Source organism: Pelmatolapia mariae, linkage group LG23, assembly GCF_036321145.2.
Source record: "Pelmatolapia mariae isolate MD_Pm_ZW linkage group LG23, Pm_UMD_F_2, whole genome shotgun sequence".
Lineage (NCBI taxonomy): Eukaryota > Metazoa > Chordata > Actinopteri > Cichliformes > Cichlidae > Pelmatolapia > Pelmatolapia mariae.
This window is the reverse complement of record NC_086246.1, coordinates 30846808-30863928: the sequence shown is the minus strand read 5'-3', so window position 1 is coordinate 30863928 and position 17121 is coordinate 30846808. Positions and strand designations below refer to the sequence as shown.

The 17121-nt window shown below is 38.8% G+C and overlaps 1 protein-coding gene across 2 annotated transcripts in view; it reads right to left on the bottom strand.

The window, feature by feature from the left end:
- Window positions 1-17121, bottom strand: part of LOC134620308 (kalirin-like) — a 57056-nt gene that overhangs the window by 5384 nt on the left and 34551 nt on the right. Inside the window, exons 41-56 of one of the 2 annotated variants that reach the window (XM_063466396.1) lie at window positions 15950-16142; window positions 10228-10284; window positions 10026-10132; window positions 8522-8653; window positions 8321-8434; window positions 7002-7072; window positions 6850-6916; window positions 6637-6740; window positions 6476-6545; window positions 4386-4472; window positions 3913-4005; window positions 2547-2597; window positions 1915-1992; window positions 1072-1257; window positions 819-990; window positions 47-192 (exon numbers count right to left, since the gene is read on the bottom strand). In XM_063466396.1, the coding sequence (XP_063322466.1) occupies window positions 47-192; window positions 819-990; window positions 1072-1257; window positions 1915-1992; window positions 2547-2597; window positions 3913-4005; window positions 4386-4472; window positions 6476-6545; window positions 6637-6740; window positions 6850-6916; window positions 7002-7072; window positions 8321-8434; window positions 8522-8653; window positions 10026-10132; window positions 10228-10284; window positions 15950-16142 (1728 nt within the window). The remainder of the gene's footprint in view (window positions 1-46; window positions 193-818; window positions 991-1071; window positions 1258-1914; window positions 1993-2546; window positions 2598-3912; window positions 4006-4385; window positions 4473-6475; window positions 6546-6636; window positions 6741-6849; window positions 6917-7001; window positions 7073-8320; window positions 8435-8521; window positions 8654-10025; window positions 10133-10227; window positions 10285-15949; window positions 16143-17121) is intronic. The other variant, XM_063466397.1, reaches the window with a different exon arrangement.

Sequence of the window (17121 nt, the reverse complement as noted above, 5' to 3'; positions counted from 1 at the left end):
TCAAGAACTCATGGTACACAAGGAAAGTGAAAGGAGGGATTCAAACCTGATCTTCCTGTTCACTGTCAGGAGGGGGCTGAGTTGCGTGACCGTTGGGAGTGGGCGGTGCAGATGGCGGCCTTCCTGATGACAGTGGCCGTGTCACAGAGATCACGCCCTCCTTCCTCTGATACTCAATAGGAGACTGGAGAGCTGTGGGCACAGATTAGATGTATTTTGGATATGCATGAGCTGTTTTAGTGAGATTTAAGGTGATTTATGGAAATTTATAGAGATAATTGATGTTTAAAATAGTTCAGGAGATCTAGGAATGTTGGAGGGTTGTTCACAAAAATGATACTTTTGCTTGATTCAAGGAGTTTTCAAGGAGGTTGTAAGGAAGGCATTTTGGGGAAATTTAAATGTGATTGAAACTGATTCATTTGGCATAAAACAAAGATGAAGTTAAACAGCTCGCAGAGGATTTGAGACTTATTCTAGGATTTCAAGGGTGACTTAAGGGGGGTTTACGTTAACACAAGTCCAACATTACTAACATTATAGAGATGTTTAAGGGTGGTTTGGGGAAATTAAGGCCATTTAAATATGGTTTAAGGATATTTAAGGTAAAACAAAAAGTATTTGAGGAATATGAGAAAGATAATAAAAGATGTTCCATTGAGATTCAGTAGCAATTCAGTTGAATAAGAGATTTCAAAATCAGTGGTGATACAATGACAATGAAAGGGAATTTTCCAAAGAGAATTAAGGACATTTTAGGACAGGTAATGTAACGGATATTTCAGATATTTAAGGAATGTTTTTAACAATGTTTTTACCTGACAGGAAGTTGTTCTGGGCATCCAGCAGGGAAGCAATGGTCTCTACCCAGGTCATCTTTATGCTGGCAGAAGATGCCTGGAGCGTGAAGCGCTCCGCCGACCCACGAGACCACAACACAAACTTACAGGGATCACCGTCCACGCTGTCCTGCATTGCCAGATAACTCACCTGAACACCAACAATAACACAATTACTCCTAATTCAGACCTCAAGACGGTGTCGAGTCTAACCAGTGCTGACCAGTCTGACCTTTATGCTGTTCTTGAACTGGTATCCTGGGTTGTTGGAGCCTTTGCGCAGCAGTTCGCTAAAGATGATGATCTGCTCGAACAGGAAAACTCTGCGCTCTTTGCTGCGAGACAGAACGCCTCCGTCCTGCTCCCAAACACAGAAAGTCTCCTGCTGCAGCAGCTTCCCCTGAGACGTTAGCTTTCCCTGGAAAACACGAAGAGGTGGGTGAGGAAAGAAAGACAGACGGATAAGAGTCCAGGTACCCTGGAGCAAACTTTACATTTCCAGGAAATCAACAAAAGTAAATCGTGTAATGCAGATTCTTAGTTAATGAAAATAAACAGCAGGTAGTGTTAATTCCTAAATCTAGGTCTCTAAACTACAACCTCAATTTTAAACTCTAAGCAAAGCTCAAAAAACTGAAAGACTTCGCTTTAAGTTTAATTTGTTACATGCCTCATATATGTCATTGTTAATTGTGTCTATTGTGCTTTCTACACACATTTCAAATTTTTATAGAATTAATATGTGCCTGAAACAGGTAAATTGCACACAAACTACTTCAGAAGCTGTTGTTGCAGAGCTCAGTAGCAGCAGTATGCCGTGTGTGCTGTTATCAATGTAATATGGTGTTCCTCTGGGTTCTGTTCATTGTCTTCTTCTCTGTGTGGTTCACTTCTGCTTTTTGTCCATTTTGTGTTAGTAGACCAAAATGGAAACTTAAAATTTGAAATATTATCACATTTCTTTCAGAGCTTTCAATGTTAATTAGCATGAAATCAATTATGTTACTATGTTGTCCTAGTGACATGAAATTGCTAACAAAACAAATCAGCCGGACAGGTGGACAGACAGGTGTACCTCGTATCCCTGCAGGCGTCCCAGGTTCATCATGTCATTGCAGCGTTTTGGAACCAATGACATCAGCTCCACCGCTTTCTGTACACAGACCACACACACAGTTACTAAATATTACAAAAGTTTGTGTTAGTCCTCAGGGCGATGATTCACCATCTCGTGTAAATCATTTATAACGATCTTCACTATGCCAGAAGCAGCAGCAGCTCTTTGCTGTCTCCTTCTGCTCGTTGGTTATAAGACAGAAACAGCTGTCTGCTGAAGAACAAAACTAGCCAAATACATCATGTGTTTGTTGTCTATTAGAGTTTTTTTACAACTCTTAGCAAAGCTAAAAAAAAAAAAAAATCTATTTTTTACAAAACATTTAACAAAGTTTATCATTTTTAAAAGTCATGAGAATTTGAATGAAAATATAATAAATTCAGTAAATAAACTGTTTCCCAGAATGTAGATCCTTTGTGCCTTTGTGTATTATCAGAACAGTTTATGGCACAACACAACTGTTTTTATATTATCAAACTAAAACTGATCAATAACAAAAAACACGAACAAAGCTGTGGTTCAGTTGTTTGATGTTTCTGAAAGCTTGTGAGATGATTTACAGAAAAGGAAAGCAAAGAAACAAAACTTACCTCAATCTCCTCACAGTCCAGCCCCGCCTTCGAAGTATACTTGAGGAAATCCTGATGAACAAACAGAAAAAATATAAGTGTTTGAATGTCAGCCAAAGTCAGAGTGTGTCCTTAAAGTGTAACATCAGAAATTATACGCTGGTATGATTAACTGATGAGTTTATCTCTGATTTCTCACAAAAAGCTCTACCCAAAAGTACAAAATTTATGCCATTACAAGCAAGGCTGTCATTGTGAACCAATCAGAGCTCACAGGTAATAACTGTTAAGGGAGTTAATAAAAAAACCCACACATTTCTTCTCTGAGTTGAGTCCCAAATAATTTCTGAGTCTAACACTACACCCATGTCAAATCGTAAATAATTTCAAAAGACAACATCAGTATGAGTCAATTCAAGTCTTGAGGTCAGCTCCAACTCAAAAACAACAAATCCCAAGTTGCATCCCGAGTTGTGTCCTGAATCAAGTCCCTCATTAAAAGGTAAAAACTCGACCTGACCGAAGTTCTAATTCAAGACTGGAGCAAGAGCCAATAGGTCTGTGCGATGTGACCAAAATCTCATATCCCGATAGAAGACATTTCTCATCCTGATAATGATATATATCACAAAATAGTGCATTTTCTGTAAATTCTGTGAATCTCTGGCACTCGACGCGTTTTCAGCTGGGCGTCATGTACCTGGAGTTGAGTGTTTTGACCGATGCATGAAACTATATATTTTTAGTTGTATTTTAAGTTGTATAAGTTGTATTACATGACATGTTGTGAGGAAAAGCCTGTTCTAACGTTTGAGTCTAAGGTTTATTTTGAGCACCTAACGGTTCTTTTTTGCTTCTCATCCTTAAACTCTCTTCATACTTTTTCATGTAATTCTTGCGCTGGTAGAAGAAAAAAAAATACTGCCATAAACAGAGTGTTTTGTGACACCACGAAACAAACCATAGCGTATAATATGAAACGATAGATGTTTTAATTTCGTCATCCGATATATTTTGTCATGTCGCACAGCCCTGAGAGCCAACCAGTCTATAATCAAGATCAGCACCTCCGGTCAAATTCCAAATTTAGCTTGGTTTTTAGTTTTATGCCATATTTGTCAGGGAACATGCACAAAACCCTAATAACCCTAATAATAAAAGAACCCTTGTACCACATTTAGCTACTGGGTAATTTTCTTCTATGGTCTCTGGGCAGATGCATTTTTAAGCAGGATATAAAATACCCAAACTTAGTCCACAGATAATACTAGCAATTCCATTGTAACGTTCAGATTCCACCAAAAATGCATTAAATATATTTTAAAATCAATGTTTAATTTAAGCAGTTAGTGTAAACACAAATCATGTTGACAGGTTCTTCACAGACCTTGAGCAGCAGCTGGTACTTGGTGATTCTCTGGATTGGTTTGATCAGATAATCACTGATGGACATCCTGCAGCTGATCTCATGCTGGATTTCCTACAGACAGACAGGCAGAGACAGAGATAGAAGGACTGGTTCAGTTTCAGTTTTTGGCTGATTTTTACTATAGCAAGGTCCATTCAAGAACATGCATTTTAGTAAAGCCTGCTCTTTTGATTTTTTTTCTCCCTTTTTTAACTTTTAAGATAGTAATGATTGAAAAAATCAGGAAAGAAAAATAAAAGAAAACTATTACGGGTTGATATGATTTGATTGATTTGTTTATGCCTTGGTGAACTGAAAACAACTTTCCATTGATGTGGATAATAAAGTTATTCTATTCTATTCTATTCTATAAGATAAGATACCATAAAAAAACAACAGAAAAGACTAGCCAAATATGGAAATGAAAAGAAAAAAGAAAAGTGATGCATTACCTCGAAATAGGTCTCATACTCAATGACGATGAACTCTGACCTCGGCTTATTCTGACAGTAAACCACATACATGTGTAGACGACGCTCCTGTAAAAAACAAGAAAGTAAAAAAGAAATAGCTCTATTAGGTCTTCAACACATCCTGAGTCAAGTCCCAAGCAAACAACAAGAAGTCCTGAGTTCTGTGACAACTCAAATCCTAGACAACAACTCGAGCCAAGTTCAAACTCAGGAGCAAGTCATGAATTTAGAATTGAGCCCCATGTTGGTGTAGCTTCTGAGTCATCTAGCTCATGCTAGACCTTGACTCTCACCACGTACTGGAACACAAACTTGTTTGGGACCCTAAACCTGAGAGGAGGTTCCCTCTAAGGCAGAAGGGAACAGGAACACACAGATGTAAACAAAGCTCTTAGAACATGTGGTTATCCTAACTGGGCTTTCATCAAATCAGTGAAAATGCAGAGGAAAGAATGCCAGACACCAACTAGGGACAAACAGAGCGACAACAACTTTGTTGTTCCTGTAGCATGTTTATTGGAAATGATGAACAACGTATGGTATGCAGTGCAGTGCAGCAAGGAGGGCCTGGACCCTTTTATAGAAGAAACCAAACAGCCACTCTATAAATGTATGGTACAACATGGAGGAGTCATCTCAACAGGAAAAGACTCACCTGCATTTAAAAAACATAGGTCACTCTTTCAGGGAATCCATTTTGGACTGGGAAGACATGTTCCCAGGCACATCAACCCCTGCTCACACCTGGCATCAGGTGACTTCAGTAGGTCACTCATGGTTTGGGGCAAGGTCTCACAGTGGTTTCACTCTTAACCCCAGATGATGGTAATGATCCACATCTTTGTTCACATCTTAGATCATGTGAATATTCACATGATCAATTGTGGGTCAGGAGCCTCATGACTACTTCTAAAGGGGACAATCACCACTAGGGGTTAAATATACTAGTTTTAGAACTGAAAACTCCCTAGCAGATCGTTACATGGAGAAACCTTTGGAATACAAGCATGCTTATCCACACAGGTGTACACACGGGTGTTCACAGACACAAACTACACCTTTCTTGGCTGCTACCTCAAAGCACATTGTGCGCTGTCTATCTTGCGTGCTGCACAATAACATTTAATATTTAGTATCTACTGTTATCTACTGCTAGCTAGTTTATTGTGATGGTGCTGTATTTATTATGTTGCTGTTTTTTGTTTGTTTGTTTTCTCTTCTGTTTTTTTTTCTCCATACAGGTGATCCAGGTGTTTTGTTTGTTTTCTCTTTCTTTCTTCTCCCCTTTCTCACCATCTCTTCTCCCCTCTATTTTTTCTTTCTCTCCCTCTCTTTCTTTCATTCTTTCTCCCTGTCCTGTCCCCCAGTCATGTGTGTCCCGACTGTAACAACCGAAAATAAAATAAATACATAATTATAATAAAGGTCAATCAAATGGACCAATATGGCAAGGCCATGATGATCCACTTGGTAAAGTAAATCCGCTTGGCATCTCTCTTGGCCTTAAGACAACAATTCTGATGGCTAAAGATCCAAACGGGACAGGGAAAAAAAAAAGAAAAAAAAAAGAACTGAAAATGCCTCTTAAATGAGAGGTGAAACGTCTTCACAAACCTAAAGAAGTCCAGTTGGCTTACTCTCAAGACTGAGAACCTAGTCAAGTTCTGAATCAACCTTATAAATGTTTAAAAATCCCTGAGACAAGTCCAGGCTTGAGTCCTGTGTGAGGTTCTAAGTCAAGAAAAGAAGTCCCGAGTTCTGTCCTAAGGCAAATTCTAAGCCAGGACAAACAAGTCAAGTCCTAATGCAGGGACAAGCTGAGTCTTAAGTTGACAATTGAGTGAAACTTTGAACAAAGTTCTAAGCCAAGCCATAAAAAGTAATGAGCCAAGTCCTATTTGAATCCTGATTCCTATCTTGAGACAAAAACATAAATTGAGCCCTGAATCTAGTTCTAAATGAAGCCCAAAGTCAAGACAAATGAGTTCTGAGTTGAGTCCCTGAGGTCTCAGATCAGAGCCATGCTAGATATTGTTTTTTGAACATGTCATTTTGTTTGTAGAACTCACATGTCTGATGAAGAGGTCTGCGAGCAGATCGTGATTCTGAATACAACGGTCTAACTCCACCAGGAAGAAGCTGAAACAGAAAAATACCCAGTGAGCATGATGGTCTATCTTTGTGTATATACTGAAGTGTGTTTGTTCACGTGTGCATTTGTGGCACGGACTCGCGGTGCCAGTCGTAGATCTGCTGGATATTGCCGAAGACAATCTTGTCTTTTCCTCTCATGTCCTCTGGAATCCCTCTGACCTCCAGCCGGGACATGAAGCCCTGAGAAACATCAGCAGAGAACATGTCGTATGTTTAGATTGACATTTGTGGAGTCTGGTGGGTGGAGGGTCAGTAGGTCCTTTCTTTCAGTGTGATTTTTGTGTCTCACCTCAACTATCACTCCCAGATCCTTTACATAGTCCTTCTCTGATTGGACCATCTCATTAACGACAAACCTGCACACACAGAGCCACAAAATTCAAGTCTCCTTAAGTATGCATTCAAAACTTGGACTTTGTGATAAATCTGGGTTTGTCTTACATGCGTCCTCTTAGTGCTTTGTTTCTCTGCTCAGTGTCTGATTCATTTGATCCCTGATCTGAGTCTAGAGCCTGAAGAAAGAGAAAAGGCTGAAATTAAAAGAGTTCTGTGTAACCTCAGAAAACTAATCTTTTATTGATGACAAGAAAACAGCGTGAATACTGTACACAGTTTGAAAGCTGAAGGCACTGCCTTGTACTTTTAAATACACTAGGAATCACAAGTAAGCCAGTAATCTGATAGGAAGTGTTCTATTGAGGTGATATGTTACTATGAGATCTTTAAGACAAGATGGGGCCTGATCAGTCAAGACCTTGTATGTGAGGAGAAGGATTTTTAAATATAATTGTGGATACAACAGAGAGCCAGTGAAGAGAAGCCATTACAGGAGAAATATGGTCTCACAGTATTCTTGCTGCAACATTGTGGATAAAATGAAGGCTTTTCAGGGATCTTTTAGGACAGCCTGATAATAATGAATTGCAATAGTCCATCCTAGAGGTAAGAAATATTGAACTAGTTGTTAAGCATCACTCTGAGACAGGATGTTTATAAATTTAGAATTACCGCAAGAAAAAAAACAGTCCGACATCTCTTACAGTGTGCCTTTACGGACATATCCTGGTCAAGATTCCTAACAGGAAGCCATGGCAATGCCATCCAGAGTCAGTATCTGGTTAGACACCATGCTTCCAAGGTTTTTAAGACCAAGTTCAGTAACCTCAGTTTTGTCCAAATTTAGATAAAGGAAATTATATGCCATGGAGGCTTTATGCCTTGAAGACATGCCTTGAAGACATGCCTGTAGTTTAATTAATTGATTTGTGTCAACTAGTTTCATAGGTACCTACAGCTGGGTATCATCTCCAACAATGAAAATGTATGCTGTTTCCTAATAATATTACCTGTATGTATACAATGAAAAGTACAGATCCCAACACAAGAACCTACAGAACTCCATGAGTAACTCTCTTTAGTAACACGAAGAAACTGAAATGTACCAGATAGATACGACTCAAACCAGTGCAGGGTATTTACACTACTATGAGGTCCACTGGCAGGAGACATATGAGGATCACTCGTATCTTCCACTAGTGCTGTATCTGTGCTGCATGCAACTCTGAATCAGGACTATAAACTTTTCAAATAAACCATTCTTCTGTATAAAAACATTTAGTTTAGTTTTTTAGTTACTCAAAAAGTTTTCAGAAGAAGTTTTTTACCTCGTGACTAAAGCAGCAAATACAATATCAAGAAGTTTATGGCACATTCATCTTCAGCCATTACACATTTCTAGCTTTAAACAGAGCTACTCTTACCTCAGGATTGTTGGGGTCTTTGATGATCTGCATCGGGGGTGGTAGAGGGGTGTGGCTTTCTTCCTCTGGCTCCTCCTCCCCACCACTATGCCCCGCCTCCTCCTTCCTCGCCTTCTACAGAATTTAAGAACCAATTAGTTTATGTTATCATTATTACTATTTTGTGTCTTTAACCCATCATTTGGAAGGGTGTCTACACACCGTTTGCGCATTTCCCGTGAGGGGTGTGGTCATCTCTGTCCTGTTGTCCCGTCGCCTCATCCTGATTGGCGGTTTCTTCTGTCCATCTGCTTTTCCCTGACTCAGCCTCCGCACAGGACTAGTCAACCAGCGCTGCAGCAAGAGTTAATGTAGTTACCGTTATTGATGCCACTGAATATTGTATCACCAAGGCTACGGTTCATACAGCTGGTACAAATAGGACTTATTACTGCCAGTTAAAAACTCCAGAGTCCAGTGTTACCTGTGATACGAGCTTCATCAATGTCACCCAGCACGTTACATATGTGTTAATCTGGTTCTAAACTACATTTTAGTTAACAGTGTGCTGATATGATGTGCTGAGAACTGCATGAATCCAGTCCAAGTTTAGCATATGAAGAGCAGTTTGTGGACATTTTCTTGATCTAGAGAATGTTTTCCACCATCTGTTTTTTTTAAAGAGCTTCTCTTAACTATTTAAAACACAACCTTCAAATAAATATTGGCTCTTAGCCAACAATTTAACTTTTCTTTTATATATTTTTTAACACTTATTTATGCACAAAAAAAGATTCAGCTATGATTACACATCAACACTCATACAATTTAGACACAATGATAAAAACTGAGGAAACATTTCCTGTGAGCTAATCCTTTTATAATCCATTACATTTAAGGGGGAGCTATTTAAAGTTACAGTATCATGCTCATATTAACCAAGGCCAAAGTTTCACATTTCATGTAATGATGTGAAAATATGCAAAAGTAAAAATTATGAACTCAGAGCTCAATTCTTATGACTGCTCTGAATGCTGTGTTTCCAACAGGACACCTTGGCAGCTCTGGATGCTGCCCCCTCAGCAAGTTTTCAGAAAGATGCCCAAGCAGAAGTCAAAAGGTTTGTGGACTGGTGGGAGACAGAAGCTAAAGCAGACTGTCTGAGACACAAATGAACTGCTTTTATAAGACAAAGAAGGATTATTTTTAGCTGTGAATAATGCAAAGCTACTGGAGCGGAGTCCTAGAATAAAAACAAACACAATAACTCCCCTTTAGTATATTTGACTATAAACCACAGCATTAACAAATAACAACAAACACACAAAGTGCATACGTGCATTTCCCTTTGAGAATACCAGAGAACCCACAATTAAGATAACTAAAGCCCTCTGACTGTAGGTTAATATCCTGACCAGAATCAACTGAATTCTGTACTCAATCGTTTTTATGGTTTTGTTTTTGTTTTTATGTTTTGTTTTCAATCAGTTTCATTTCCGTTTAGTTTTTATTAGTTTCAGTGTTACTTTTAGTTTCGTTATGATGACCTAGGTCATGTTTGTCGAACTGTAAGATTTAAAAAACATTCAGACCAATAATAGAAACATTTGAGTCAAAGCCATGTAGACATCCCACTCTCCACAGATGAACCAAAGCCTCATCAAGCCGCTTTATGTTAACACATTTGACCCAAATTCTCCCATTTCAGTTCACAGCGAGCCATTACCTTCAGAGTGTTCCCGGTTCCAGAGCCGCTCCGCTTCGCCCCCGGTGAGCCCACAGCACCTCCTGCTGGAGCCCCGCCCACTCCAAACACTGTGGGAGAGGTGGCACCTGAGAGAAGAAAAGGCAAGGAGGGGTCAGAGGTGAGTTTGAGTGCTGTCTTTTCTGAGTGCAATGGGTGCTCAGAGTTATTACTGTGGTCTCACTTTGGCTAGTAGTCTGAGTCTGGAGGCCTGAACTTTCAGAGCTGTACAAACTCGACTCTGCAGACACAAAGAAAAACAGATTATCAGACTGTTAACAAGGAACTATTAGCATAAAACTACAAACAAAAACAAAATAAAATGTCAAAAACTACAACTACAGGTTGTAAAAAAAAAAAAAATCAAGTGCATTACAATATGATTTTGAAAACAGATCAATAAAATAATATTACATGTAAATATATGTGAGGATCTATTAAAGGTTAGAAAAAGTTAATGCTTAACTTGTGAAAGTACAAAAACCTGCAAAATAAATAATAAATAAAAATACACACTGAGATTAAAAGAATCCAGGATGTTCAGCACACATGAAATGATGAATAAAAGTGATTAAAGATAACTCCATTAATAACAATTGATAAATGCAGACACACTGATTATGATAGATTAGAACTGATATTTATTTTAATGAATGACTACTGGAATCAATATTTTATTGTAGAAAGAAGAGTTTGGGCAGAAAGACTTCTTTGAGGGTGTTGTTTGAAGTTTTTCCTTTAGTTTATGTTTGAAATGAGAATAATTAAATATTCAAAACGACCCTGGTTGAATTTTCCTTTCATAACTAAGAAGCAGCTTCATGTAGTTATCTTGCATTGTGTTTAAGACTAAAGTTTATTTAATTCTTACGTAATGGGACAATGTGCACTACATTTATTGTACCCCAAACTAAAGTCATTAGTTAATTATTTCTTTTTTTATGGCCGTCACTGACAGCAGACAACCTTCTGATGACATTTTTCAAGACTTTCCGTCAGTGTTTCCAAGTTCTGATTCATGCACGTGTATCAGATAATAACAGCAGTCCACATCAGGAGGTTGGTGGTGTTGGGGCAAATCATTTCAGATTTTCAGAGACCTGAGTTTGAATCATACACGCAACAGATTTTTACAAATAATTTGTATTTTTGCAAAGATGTTATTTTGTTACATGTAACAAAATGTAAAATGTTACTTTTTTATGGAATCTGGTTAAATGAAATACATTCAGTTTACACTGAGCACATTTTCCTTAAAGAGTGAGCATTTGAATAAATAAATATTTGACTGATTTTGTGTATTTCAGTTGTGTTTTACTCAGAATCATTGCTTCATGTTTATTGAGGATGATTTTTTTTAAAAGGTGTTATTACTTAAAAATATGGCTTTCAGTCAGGTTTAGGCATTACAAACTCCTGGGTTGGATTTACAAAAATACTAAAAATACTTTGGGCTAAAATACAACTTCCACATCTTTAAAGCTTTATTTCTTTGTTGCCGTGGTGATGCTTACCTGCTCTTTCTGGACAAAATCCATGCTTTTGACATTAAACTATGTTTCTTATTGAAAGGTGACAATTCGTCTCCATGCACACAAAATAAAAGACTTAAATCTGACAAATGGCTGAATGTTGCCCCTTGGCAAGCTTCCAGAAGTCCACCAATCAGAAGAAAGTGTGGAAGGGCGACATCAAAGACATAGGAACAAAAAACATCTTGTTCTGGCACATCCTCATTAACAGTTTTGACTGTACATTAGGAAACTTTGCTCAGTCACTTGTTGTTTCAGTCAAAAACTATATTAACCTGGCAGGTGTGGATGGAAACAGGCATTCATTTGCTTTTTCTCTCAAATTTGGTTTTATGTTGATGAAACTCTGCTGATTTCCTAACATTCATGTGGATTTAGTCTCAGTGTAAAATCATGCTTTACAAACTGTGACTGTCTGACATTTTTGTTGTTTGCCAGCTGAAAACAACAGCAAGAGATTCTTATTACGGACAGACCTCTGCGGATTATTGTGGATATGAATACGGCTGCTTAAAACTCAAACAAATCCACCAGTTAGTCAGTCTGATTATTGTGAAATAGTCACTGAAGGACACAGACACACACACATCTACTGTCTGTACTGTGTTACCTTGTGTGTGTGTGTGGTCTTTCATACAAAAAAGGAAAACCTGCGTGTCCTGTTCACGACACACACACACACACACATGCATATTCACACATCGTTCACATTCTTGCAGCGCTGTTTGCTGTAAAGGCACACACACACACACACACACACACACACACACCTATTACTTATTAACCATTGCACACCCATATATTTTCTCCAACACCCGTCACTCTCTCTCTCTGTCTGTCTCTCTCTCGCTCTCTCAGTGTGAACCCACCTCGCTCGTCCTCTCGCTCGCACACAATCCATTCCCAAATGCCCGAACAATCCCAGCATGCACCTCTGCCCCGCCGCATGCTTCCACATCAGTCCATTCAGAGAGATATTAAGAATGAGGCAGACTGACTGATAGAGGTGTTTCTCTGCTCTCAGCTGAATGACACTAAACAAGAGTCAGAGGTCTGGGGGTGGAGCCACAGCATCTAAACCCACAGAGGGTGGGGGAGTGGCTTATAGAGTAATAGTAATAATAAACTAACACAAATCAATTATAATGATAAAATGTAATAAAATAAACAACCTATGAATAAAAAGAAAAAAAACTTAAAATAATTTAAAATAAAAATAAGTGAAGTAAAATCAAAGTGCTAGAGTAATAAAAGTACTAAATAAAATTAAGTGAAGTATAAACAAAGTGAGAAAAAATACTACATAATATGAATAAAATGTAATAATAATAATAAAACCAAATAAAAAAAAATTACAGTAAGTAAAGACTTATGAAAAAATAAAACAAGTTTATTTGGAACAAAATATAAAATAAAACTCCATAAAACACAAAACAAAATATGAATAAAAATAAACACGAGCGCTAAAAAAGGAGTTTATTTTTAACTAAAGCTTCTATTGTTTGCAACGAGGAAGAACACCCAGCGGGTGCCCCCCACCCACCCACCCACCCACACACACACACACACACACACACACACACACACACACACACACACACACACACACACACACACACACACAGTCAGGATGGTAAACTGTAGATTCCTGTCTGTGTGAAACTCCTTCAGGTCAATGTTTAACCGTGTGTGTGTGTGTGCGCATTTCAAACATCTTGCCAAACCAGATTACAGATTAAAGTTGGGACAAAGTTGCCTCGCAGGTCGAGGCCACGCTCAGTCCTGTGGTCAGTTTTCTGTTTCCACTGAAACTACGTAGACATTTTTGTTCTGTGTCATGTTACTCGTAGTAAAAATTATTAAAAAGGGAATATGTGTTACTTGACATGACAAGTCTGTTTCTTGTTTTGTTATGTTTTGAAACTTGTGGGAAGTATTTTAGCTGCTTAGATTAATTTATTTTCCTTCTGTGGAATATTACTGATGCTGAGAGAGCTGAAGACACACACACATATTTCTGTATTACACCTTCTTCCAGCTGTTTATTAGATTTATAGTGTGCAAATTACTTATTAATGCAATTTGCACTGCTCCCTGGCACAATGACAGTTTTACCTTTTACTCCTTTTTAACTTAAACTAATTTTATTTTGTTATTTTCTTTGTTTTGTTTTGTTTTTTTGTATCTGTAAAACAGTAAAAGGCCCCACTATGCATCTGTGGTACTTTTATTTTGGCTTTTTTATTTATTCATTGTAGACTCCATCAATAAAGTTACAATAGATGACTAGTAACTCCCGTTACAATGAAGTGTGTGTGTTGGCTAATCGTAAAGAATCTACACAGCCTGTGTTTGTTGTCTGATGACAAAATTCACAAAATTATAACACACCTCTTAGAGAATACAGTGAATTTTCAAAATAAAATGTTCAGTACGGTGGCCCCTAGAGACATAGCACGTACAAACTCTAAAACACGTACAAACTCCAAAACACGTACAAACTCCAAAACACAACGGAAGTGCTCCAGGACGCTAGGGGCAGTGTTGAGCTCGATTTGCAAAATAAACGGTAAGTTTGTTGCAAACACATGGAGTTGGATACCGGCGGAAAACACCTGCAAGGATAGAACAACCACGCTGTATAAGAAAGGTAATGTGCAAACTGTTGTTTGTTTGATTTGTTTTTAATTACTATGAACGCTTGGTTTATGGTGGAGTCAAATCTGACGTTAGCTAACAGTCAGTGTGCTTTGCTCAGAGAGAAGCCCAACACTGCCCCTAGCGTCCTGGAGCCCTTCCATTGTGTTTTGGAGTTTGTATGTGTTTTGTCTCTAGGGGCCACCGTAGGTTCAGTGCAGGCTAAACGCTCTTCTTAAATACTCCCAGTGGGATTTGTAGCTGTAATAAGGATGGAACAATTCATCATTACAAACGCACCTGTGATTATACTGTCTTTGTATTTAGTAGGGTTTAGAAAGGTTATGTTGGCGTGAAGTTTGTGAATGGCCGGTCTATAGTACACCTCACAGTGATGGACATCACACTAGTGCAGGACAGATCTCTGCTAGGTCTCTGCTAGGTTCAGTTTTAGGGCTCCAGGGATAATTTTGAATGTAAGCTGATGATGCCCTTCAGTGTCAGCTGCAGGTCTGCTTCTTATAGAAGCAATTTGCAGGAAGTTGGACACAGGAAAAACAGAGAAAATCAAGTTGATTTTCAAAATAAAAGACCCTATGCAGTTTTAGATGCTTCAGAAATGCATCTGTTGTAAAGAAGCAACAAAACACGCCCTGTGTATCCCTGGGGTTATGTATTTCCCTGTTTTCTATGCATTACACTGTTTTTACACTGGTTCGGGGCTTAGAGCAGTAAACCTCTGAGCAGAAGCATCCTGTCTGGAAACAAGAATCTACTGTTCCTAAATGAGTCAGTTCCCCTGAATAGACTGCTATACTAGATGTTGGCAGGAGTCTTCCCTCCTGCGAAACCCCACGTTAACACCTTCTTGTGCTGACATTTGGTTTGTTCCACAGGTTGCACAGCTGGAGGTGTTGGCATTACTGGAAACTATCATTATGGTCAAGAGGTTGTTAATTTAAAATATATAATAAACTTTTTTGAAGATGCTGTGGTCTAGTGGCTCTAAAAGTGTGGGCTTCAGCCCCTTGTTGGGCTATAAATGTACTGCAGGTGGGTGGGAAGTCAGGTTAATGTTCATATTTGCAATTTAGGTTAAAATTTTCTTTAAATATTTACATTTAAAAGGAAAAGGGGCTAGTCAAACATTCTAAATTTGTCTTATATTTAGATAAAAAAGATGGAAATATTTCATTGCAGGCTTGTGTGATGATCAGAGTTGTGATTAACGGTTCAGTTTTCCAGAAGCTTATAGCCAAAGCTGCATTTTGAGATGTTTCCTCATTACTGTGGACCATCTCCTTGAAGCTCATAAAGCTGTGATGTTAATGTGAAGTGGCAGAGTCTGACAGACACAAAGCGCATTTAATTTTTCATGCTCAGCTATGGGACGAGCACTCAAGGACTCAAGCGTGTTTACAACTTTACAAACATGGATTTAAATATTTAGGTGGCACAGAGAGAGAGCGAGGATGTGGGAAACATACAGCGTGAGGATGTTTAAAGTTGCCTCTGGCTAAACAGGAAGTGACATCGAGCAAACAAGGGATGTGCTGCAGCAGTTTACGGGGATTAAAAATGACCACGCTGTTGTTTTAGAAGGTATTTTTACTCAGGAATCACATTTTTAGATGTTTTCCTGCACATGGCAGTTAGAGCATCATTAATATCTGTGATTACAGTCAGGTCCCTTTGGGACTGATGGGAACACAGGCAATAAGTTCTCTGGGTACTCACCCCTCCCGGCGCTCACAGTGGAGGAGTTAGAGGTGGAGGTGATGGTGGTAGAGGATGAGTTGCAGGAGGAGGAGGTGGTGGTGCTTGTAGAAGAGGTGCTGGAGGATGTGGTGGAGGCTGGGAGCAGTCCCTCCATATCGGCTGCACTGTGGGAGTGCGACAGGCAGAGGGTGCTCATGGGCAGTAGACCCTCCTGTGAGGAAACACAGTGGCGATGTTAGAGGGATGCTTGAGCGTCAGAAAGGAAACCCTCTCACACACTTTAACGGTACTTATGGCAACATGTAAGTTCTTGCCTTTGTTACACGTGGGGACCTTCATTATATTTGTCACTTATGGGGACATTCATTGCTAATCTGCTTAACAGCCCCTTTTTGCTCAGTGAGTGTGTCACTGCTTTTAATGGTTCTTGTGTCTGAGGTCATTCATTACATCAGTTGTCCAACCCATCATATAAAATCATCTGCTAATTTTGTAAGCTCAACCGGTTTGTTTCTTTCATCGAAAGTCCCTCAGTAAAAATCAGACTTTTACTGGCATACGATACTTTGGCTCTATTAGCAGACCCTTTAGCGCTTTTCTCATTCCCTCAGCTGCTCTGGACCACAGCAGGGAACTTAATCCGGAAACTTTAAAGCTTTCTTACCAACTTCCTTTAATCCAAAAGGGACATTAAAAAGATCAGAACTTCTTAATGCATAACTTGAAGTAGAAAGAATTTTAAAAAAAGAAAAAAAAGAAAAATGTTTCAGACCACGAGGATAGTCAAAGTTAATAGAAGTTTGTCAAACGCTGTGCAATAATGTGTAAGAAAAAAGTATGAATATAATTCTGCAGAGATAAATATTTTAATTCTATTTTATTTATATAGCACCAAATCACAACAACAGTTGCCTCAAGGTGCTTAATATTGCAAGGCAAAGACAATAATACAGGGAAAACCCCAATAATCAGACAACTCCCTATGAGTAAGCACTTGGCAACAGTGGGAAGGAAAAACTCAGTTTTAACAGGAAGAAACCTCCAGCAGAACGAGGCTCTGGGAGGGGCGGCCATCTGTCACAACTGGTGGGGTTGATGGGGCAAGACAGGAAGTTTTGCTACATGTTGGGGACATTTAGTTTGTTTATTATTTGCTGGAATGTTTGTTTTGTCTTCTGGGTGCTAATTAC